This window comes from Coregonus lavaretus, assembly GCF_964263955.1.
Source record: "Coregonus lavaretus genome assembly, chromosome: 3".
NCBI lineage: Eukaryota > Metazoa > Chordata > Actinopteri > Salmoniformes > Salmonidae > Coregonus > Coregonus lavaretus.
In genome coordinates this window covers 58,500,087-58,509,250 of record NC_139990.1, presented here as the reverse complement: position 1 = coordinate 58,509,250, position 9,164 = coordinate 58,500,087, and the positions used below count along the sequence as shown (strand labels likewise).

Genomic DNA, 9,164 nt, shown 5'->3' with positions numbered 1-9,164 from the left:
TATTTTATATACAGATCTAATTAAGCAATAAGGCCCGAGGAGGTGTGGTATATGGCCAATATACCACGGCTAAGGGCTGTTCTTAAGCACGACCCAACGTGGAGTGCCTGGACACAGCCCTTAGCCGTGGTATATTGGCCATATACCCCAAACCCCCGAGGTGCCTTATTGCTATTATAAACTAGTTACCAATGTAATTATAGCAGTAAAAACAAAAAATGTGTCATACCCATGGTATCCGGTCTGATATACCACAGCTGTCAGCCAATCAGCATTCAGGGCTCGAACCACCCAGTTTATAATTTCCAATAGCTTCCAGTCCAAATTACATATACATCTAAAATAACTTGATGTTAGGTCACTGTTGTCCGTCCTCCATAATACAACAATTAAAACTGCAATTTTTCTATTCACTGATTTGACATGAATATGTCCTGTGATAGGTCTAATTTCAATAGTTCACTGTCCATATGAGCCACAGGTCAACAGACAAGTGATGTGGGTTCCTTGACCTCTCTTATCAAATGTACACCTTTTATTTGTTCATAATTCCTCACCTTTGATTTTCTATAAATATTTATCCTATTAAATTCAAGAGGACTCCAGTGGCAACGTCTGGTGAACTCCATGCCCAAGAGGGTTAAGGCAGTGCTGGAAAATGATGGTGGCCACACAAAATATATACACTTTCACTTAGGGGTGTACTCACTTTTGTTGCCAGCGGTTAGACATTAATGGCTGTGTGTTGAGTTATTTTGAGGGGACAGCAAATTTACACTGTTATACAAGCTGTACACTCACTACTTTACATTGTAGCAAAGTGTCATTTCTTCAGTGTTGTCACATGAAAAGATATACTCAAATATGTAAAAAAAATGTGAGGGGTGTACTCACTTTTGTGATATACTGTATATGTCATTTGGACTGGAAGCTATTGCAAATTAGATCTGTACATGAATTAATAACAACTATTTGTTGAAACATTTTAAAGAAGTCATTCGCTTTGATAATAGAGGTCAGGGAACACTTGGCTGTAGATCTCTATCACATGTGGAGTGGAAGCAATTAAAAAGGATATTAATTTATAAATCAGGGAACTTCATTTATAAATCAGGGAACTTTAAAATGGGAATTCTAATGGGTGTATCATGGATTAGAGGCATTAGTGACTTTGCCACAAGTGATTTTAGCTCTCTAGGTCATGCAAGTAGGCTACAGTAGGTTGCATATGAGTGAGAAAGATCATAGGCCTATTTCTGTTTTTTGAGCTCATATTTTTACATAAAAATCCATTTAAAATAAACAAAATCAAATTTTAAAATGTTTGTGGGAAAAACAACTGGTTTAAGATCTATACATTATTTAATTTTTAAACGTTTCTGTAAACACCAGGTTCGGCTGATTGCACTTTTAAGACGGTCCCTTAGCCGCGATTTCATAATATTCATCCATCGAAACCAACGTAAAGTAACTTTTTTTCAAACAGAAATGAATGGGGCCGAAAAAAGCTGTACCTTGCTGTGTTGTTATGTGTTAATAACATGAAGACTACGTTACCCAGTAGGCTATGCGAGGGGGGAAGTGGAAGTATGCCTTGCATGGCTACACAAGGAGATTGCTAGCTAAAGTATCAGTTTATTAAAAGTAGTTCAACCTACGACCCGGTTTGTCATTATTTAAAGGAACAAACATAACACTTGCTCTCTATCCTCATCTGATTCTAGATATATCACCCGAATCATCCTAGGACCTTCTGTCGAAGAGGTATTGACGAGAAAACGGAATTTTTTTTTTTCCTGCGGAGAGAAACCTTCAGTGCTGCACAAATGGCCTTTGCAATTATTGGTTTAAGCATAGACTACTCCAGTTATCCTATAAGATTTGAATAATTTAAATGCATTTATACCATCAACAATACTTTATATCTTGCTGCAACTCTTGCAATTTGTTACTCTGTTGTTCTTCTTTACAATACAAGCGCAGTTGGGGAATTTATTATGAGGGGGAAGCAAGTGGAAACTCCCAAAACAGTATGCGCATGCCCCCAGCATTAGGGACTTTTATTTCAGAAGTTTGGCTACCGCAGCCTATAAAAGTAACCGACAACCGATTATAGCCCATTTCTCAGTCGAAACACACAAATTGATGTACTGTTGTATTGTAGCCTATATCGTTCTGTTAGATTAACAGTTATGTTACAATGTAACGAAAAAGGCGAGATTTTACCTGGTAAGAAATCACTTTCCTCATCACCTATCTATTCTCAAGGGACGCAACGGGTCTAATCTCTCGTGGATTGACAGTTTACAATTTTAGTTTTGGGTTTACCGAGATTGCAACGGGTCTAATCTAAACAAAAAGTGAAAGGCCTATGATATGTATGGAAGCAATGGGGAATAACCAATGAGAATAACAAGGCCGGTGTGAAAGTGATATTTTTGCGTTAGCCTACACTACACTTCTTTCATCATTTTCATCACATTGTCTTTTGCATTAATTATGCAAATGCCATATTATTATCATGTTATAACAACACTGAAATGTATATATTTTTTTACTAAGCATTTTTTTCTTATTTTTTTCTGTAATTTATGCATTCTCTCTCATCCAAGAAAGGAGCTTGCAACTTCAGTTACACGCTCTCAGCAAATCTATGTCATGCTGTGTGGTGGAAAGGCTGTGCGTGTACTTGTTGAGCTCCAAGACCATCACAGAGTACGAGAGCCAGGTGATCTGGTCACAGGGAACAGACATGCAGAAGGCTGCCAAACTGCTGCAGGTGGTGTTGAAGAAGGGTCGCAACGCCTGTCAGCTCTTTTTCGACTCACTAGAAAGGTGCTGCCAGTGCCCACCACTGTTCGAAAGAGTCACCGGCCTCCCAGGTAAGTCTCTTCAAAAGTGTTAATTTTTTCATTTTATTAATTGCAAGTAAATTACTTTGGCCTACAAGCCTGTAGTTTTCATGTAGTTTTAATCAACATTTAAATAGGTTATGAATAGTCTAGGCCTACAGTTTATTTATTTATTCAATTATGTGGTATTTAGAGAGGTAGGCTAACTTGGCCTAGATGGCAGCACATTTTCTTTGTAGTAAATAGTATATGTTATATGAATTCTACCCAACGTTCCCTTTTAAAGCACTGGAAACCCAGCTCCATTTGGTGTCTGAGGCAGGTGAGGGCAAATAATATTCCAGAGGCCCAAGAATGTTCCATTCCTCATGTGAAATCCAGTTTTTAAAGATAAAGTGTAGGCTTAAATCCAAATGTTTTCTCCACGTGTCCAATACTAAAGCTCATAGAAGGTTTTTACAGTATGTCATCATCATGACGTAGTGGGAATCGCTGGGATACTATTGTCAACAACAGACTATTTCCCTTTTTTTTTTTACCTCTTCCCTTTTTACTCACACCCTAAACAACAGAGAGGAGGAGGAGCAACACTGCCCCAACTTACGTCATCAACATCAGCCATTCCAATTTGAGTAACTGCATCATTGGAGACTGCAACTTTCAAGGTGTGGCAACATGTATACAACAACTTCAAAGCATTGGTTCAGAGCATGCTAGGCATGGTAAGTTACAGTGTGTCAGAGTTACAGTTACATTTTCTCATAATTTCATATATTTTTAATGATGTGTTACAAGATTCAAGCACATTCACAGATACAAGCACATATGTATATATTATAATAATTATTTTGTATTATTGTTTCCTTCACTTCTCTTTTTGACCTGCACTGTTGGAGTTTAAGAATGTCACTGTACCCTGCAATTACATCTGTGACCCTGTGCAAGTGACTAATAAACTAATCTAATCATTGACAAGACAATTATTTATCAGATGTGTTGCACCAGTGTGTGTAGTTTACGCTAATTCTCAACACCTATCCCCTTTCTTTAATAGGTTCAAAGAAGCCATTAGATTAATAACTTTCATATATGGTACTGCATTCCATTCATGTATGAAAATGTATGCACTCACTAACTGTAAATCGCTCTGGATAAGAGCGTCTGCTAAATGACGTAAATGTAAATGTAAATGTAAATGTAATGTCTCTATTACAGAGACGATGGGAAGCAACACCACCAGTGACCACCAGAGAGCAGTACAGGCCTGTCCAGAGCCAGAGCGCCAGCGGAGTGTCCAGGTCTACGGGTCCCAGCTGCAGTATGTCATCATCGGGGACAACAACAGCCTGCAGGCTGGAGACACACAGGAAGAGGAAGAAGAAGACATGGAACTCATTAATGAAAGTAACTGATTGGATTTGTGTAGGGCTTTTCCAGATGCTCAAAGCGGTTACATTGTATTGGGGAAACTCACCTCATACACCACCAACTAGTTTCCATTTAAGTCATTGAGCAAACGCTCTTATCAAATCAAATCAAATCAAATGTTATTGGTCACATACACGTGTTTAGCAGATGTTATTGCAGGTGTAGTGAAATGCTTGTGCTTCTAGCTCCGACAGTGCAGTAATATCTAACAAGTAATATCTAACAATTTCACAACATATACCCAATACACACAGATCTAAGTAAGGAATTAATTAAGAATATATACATATATGGACAAGCGATGTTAGAGCGGCAAGATACAGTAGAATAGTATAGAATACAGCATATACATATGAGATGAGTAATGCAGGATATGTAAACATTATTAAAGTAGCTAGTGTTCCATTTCTTAAAGTGGCCAGGGATTTCTAGTCTATGTCTATAGGCAGCAGCCTCTAATGTGCTAGTGAATGCTGTTTAACAGTCTGATGCCTTGAGATAGAAGCTGTTTTTCAGTCTCGGTCCCAGCTTTGATGCACCTGTACTGACCTCGCCTTCTGGATGATAGCGAGGTGAACAGGCAGTGGCTGTGGTGGTTGATGTCCTTGATGATATTTTTGGCCTTCCTGTGACATCGGGTGCTGTAGGTGTCCTGGAGGGCGGGTAGTTTGCCCCCGGTAATGCATTATGCAGACCGCACCACCCTCTGGAGAGCCTTGTGACTTACAGGAGCAATTAGGGTTAAGTGCCTTGCTCAAGGGCACATTGACAGATGTTTCACCTAGTCGTCTCAGAGATTCAAACCAGTGACCTTTCAGTTACTGGCCCAACGCTCTTAACCGCTAGGCTACCTGCCTCTGGTGCCAAAGGTTGCATGTTCGAATCCAATGATAGAAAGTTGTTTTTGAGATTTTTGTTTTAAGCCTATCCCAAACCTTAACCCTTACCTTAATCATTCAGAGTTAATGCCTAACCTTAAGATTTCGGAGTTAATGCCTAAACTTAACTCTTACCTTAAAAATGTGGAGTTAATGTCTAAGCTTTAATGCCTAAAGCATTAAAGCGTTGTGTGGCACGGCATCAGTGTCCTATAGAGCCATACATGTATCGCCATCTCCTGCTGTTGTGCCCTTGAGCAAGCTACTGCGCCACGGTCGACCCTAGCTCTCAATCCCCATAAGTGATATGGAGACAAAATGTATGGCCATTGGCTACATTGTAATGTTCCTTGCTGTGTCAACTTGATTTCTGGGGAATGTATATTTATTGTAAATTGCAATGTATTGTTTGGATAGTATAACTTAACCCTACATAATCAAAGAATGAACCATATTTTTGGTCCGTAGACTTATGGAATAAGTATTGAACCATACATTACGTTCTGTGAACCCAATGTATAATGACCACACTGATCACTGCTATTGATAAAGTGCATTTTATTTATTTTAAGTATTTACTTGCTGTAAAAAATACTTGCTGTTTTACTTTGAATGTATTATTAATGTATTAATTTGAATGCATGTGTTCACTGAAAATTGTACTGTACATATTCACTGTTCTACTAAGTTATCAATATTGAAATAGGTTATTTAAAAAAAAAAGTTTACTATACGGTACAGAAATTGTTATTGTTCTGAATTATTTGACTTTATCCGGCAATAAACAATATATTTTCTCAATAATTGTGTTTCTCAATATTATTTTTGCTTGAAAAGCTGGCATGTCACCTAATGAAATATCCATACAACATTATAAAGGTATTGCAATACATTTTTATTGTTTTTTTGTCATTTCTTGAAATCTCTGGGAGGGATACATCTGGATGGTTTCAACAGATTAAAGATACAACTTACACAGCAGTACATGTATTTTGCTGTCACATTTTGGGCTTTCTGTTATGTACCATACAGTAGATCACCTCTACTTATTATAGTCCATATTTTGTCCCGCAATTACTTGTATTGTGAGAAACAATCTCTAAGCTAGTTAATAGTAGCCTGGATCCTAACTGAATAGTTCTGTTTCACTTCACCAAACAGAGCAATTTAGTTTGGATCTAGGCTAAGTTAATAGCCCCAAGTCTAAATGATTTTAGTCGGGATGTAAGTGGTCAAGGAAACACAGACCTGCTCTATGGACGGACATTACTATAGATCATATTTATATACAGTATGCTGAGTCACTGTGGATTCAATCTGTCACAAAAATAATATATTAATGCTAAGAGAAGAAGGCAGTGTATTTAAGGCAGAAATATAAGGAACTGGGAGGAAGAAGACTGGATTTGTAATAGACACTTTAATATACATAAATCCTGATTCCTGGCCCCCGAAATATGCTTCAGCTTCTGGTTTAGAGACAAACGGTATGGTTAAGACACACCACAGTCACACACAACTGATATACAAATTCATGAAGGCATCATTTCGAGGCTTTGAGTTGAACAGAAGAGTAGCGTGTAATACCATACTTTGCTGCCTATACAATAAAACAGAGGGTGGTTTTAAGCATGTTAAATCATACCATAACTATTGTAAAGCAAAGAAAGACAATTTGAGATAATTTCATGTACTGTTATTGAATATGGGTGTTTATATGAAATATTCCATTCAAAACCAAAGAAAAAGCCATGTCAAACTTACATCAATAACTGAAATCAACATAAGAGTAGGTATAGATTTCTTTCACAAAATATGCATATATTTCTGGTGGTGCATGCTTGTTACTGGGACAGACCAGATTATTTTGGGGGCACAGGCTATATAAAATATTGACAAAAAGTGATTCCTACTGTACTGTTGGTGTCTGCTTTTGTTATGATTATCTAGCGCAATTACTGTACCTGCTCAGTGTTCAACTACCAGTGACAAATACTGTGTCAATATTGTTCCTTCATCATGTCATAGAGTTAGTATCATAGAAATAGAATGAATAGAACATGCTTGAAAGCTCTAACCCTGGCAATTTACATTTACGTCATTTAGCAGACGCTCTTATCCAGAACGACTTACAGTTAGTGAGTGCATACATTTTTTCATACTGGCCCCCATGGGAATCGAACCCACAACCCTGGCGTTGCAAGCGCCATGCTCTACCAATTGAGCTACAGGAGGCCTAATTTGACTGGTAAACTCATCGGTACACTCGCAATGGCTGCCTGGTACTGTACCTGCTCAATGATATCACACATTTTCAACTACCAGTGACAAATACTGTGTCAATATTGTTCCTTCATCATGTCATATACAGTGGGGAAAAAAAGTATTTAGTCAGCCACCAATTGTGCAAGTTCTCCCACTTAAAAAGATGAGAGAGGCCTGTAATTTCCATCATAGGTACACGTCAACTATGACAGACAAATTGAGAAAAAAATTTCCAGAAAATCACATTGTAGGATTTTTAATGAATTTATTTGCAAATTATGGTGGAAAATAAGTATTTGGTCACCTACAAACAAGCAAGATTTCTGGCTCTCACAGACCTGTAACTTCTTCTTTAAGAGGCTCCTCTGTCCTCCACTCGTTACCTGTATTAATGGCACCTGTTTGAACTTGTTATCAGTATAAAAGACACCTGTCCACAACCTCAAACAGTCACACTCCAAACTCCACTATGGCCAAGACCAAAGAGCTGTGAAAGGACACCAGAAACAAAATTGTAGACCTGCACCAGGCTGGGAAGACTGAATCTGCAATAGGTAAGCAGCTTGGTTTGAAGAAATCAACTGTGGGAGCAATTATTAGGAAATGGAAGACATACAAGACCACTGATAATCTCCCTCGATCTGGGGCTCCACGCAAGATCTCACCCCGTGGGGTCAAAATGATCACAAGAACGGTGAGCAAAAATCCCAGAACCACACGGGGGGACCTAGTGAATGACCTGCAGAGAGCTGGGACCAAAGTAACAAAGCCTACCATCAGTAACACACTACGCCGCCAGGGAATCAAATCCTGCAGTGCCAGACGTGTCCCCCTGCTTAAGACAGTACATGTCCAGGCCCGTCTGAAGTTTGCTAGAGTGCATTTAGATGATCCAGAAGAGGATTGGGAGAATGTCATATGGTCAGATGAAACCAAAATAGAACTTTTTGGTAAAAACTCAACTCGTCGTGTTTGGAGGACAAAGAATGCTGAGTTGCAGCCAAAGAACACCATACCTACTGTGAAGCATGGGGGTGGAAACATCATGCTTTGGGGCTGTTTTTCTGCAAAGGGACCAGGACGACTGATCCGTGTAAAGGAAAGAATGAATGGGGCCATGTATCGTGAGATTTTGAGTGAAAACCTCCTTCCATCAGCAAGGGCATTGAAGATGAAACGTGGCTGGGTCTTTCAGCATGACAATGATCCCAAACACACCGCCTGGGCAACGAAGGAGTGGCTTCGTAAGAAGCATTTCAAGGTCCTGGAGTGGCCTAGCCAGTCTCCAGATCTCAACCCCATAGAAAATCTTTGGAGGGAGTTGAAAGTCTGTGTTGCCCAGCGACAGCCCCAAAACATCACTGCTCTAGAGGAGATCTGCATGGAGGAATGGGCCAAAATACCAGCAACAGTGTGTGAAAACCTTGTGAAGACTTACAGAAAACGTTTGACCTGTGTCATTGCCAACAAAGGGTATATAACAAAGTATTGAGAAACTTTTGTTATTGACCAAATCCTTATTTTCCACCATCAGTTGCAAATAAATTCATTAAAAATCCTACAATGTGATTTTCTGGATTTTTTTTCCTCATTTTGTCTGTCATAATTGACGTGTACCTATGATGAAAATTACAGGCCTCTCTCATCTTTTTAAGTGGGAGAACTTGCACAATTGGTGGCTGACTAAATACTTTTTTTCCCCACTGTAGTTAGTATCATAGAAATAGAATGAATAGAACAG

The 9,164-nt window shown here is 38.8% G+C and overlaps 1 protein-coding gene across 1 annotated transcript; it reads left to right on the top strand.

The window, feature by feature from the left end:
- The first annotated feature begins 2,142 nt into the window (after positions 1 to 2,142).
- LOC311117190 (uncharacterized protein) lies at positions 2,143 to 5,957 on the top strand. Its single transcript, XM_084157495.1, has 4 exons — positions 2,143 to 2,229; positions 2,613 to 2,882; positions 3,425 to 3,574; positions 4,068 to 5,957. Exons 1-4 carry the CDS (start codon positions 2,193 to 2,195, stop codon positions 4,262 to 4,264), a joined length of 654 nt encoding a protein of 217 aa, XP_084013621.1. The 5' UTR covers positions 2,143 to 2,192; the 3' UTR covers positions 4,265 to 5,957.
- Positions 5,958 to 9,164: the final 3,207 nt, after the last annotated feature.

What these genes read in the sequence shown, in the direction of transcription:
- LOC311117190 (XM_084157495.1), top strand. Translation starts at nt 2,193, where the DNA reads ATGTTACAATGTAACGAAAAAGGCGAGATTTTACCTG. An exon ending in AAGAGTCACCGGCCTCCCAG is followed by an intron (nt 2,883 to 3,424) that starts GTAAGTCTCTTC and finishes CCTAAACAACAG; the next exon opens with AGAGGAGGAGGAGCAACACT. An exon ending in TTCAGAGCATGCTAGGCATG is followed by an intron (nt 3,575 to 4,067) that starts GTAAGTTACAGT and finishes TCTCTATTACAG; the next exon opens with AGACGATGGGAAGCAACACC.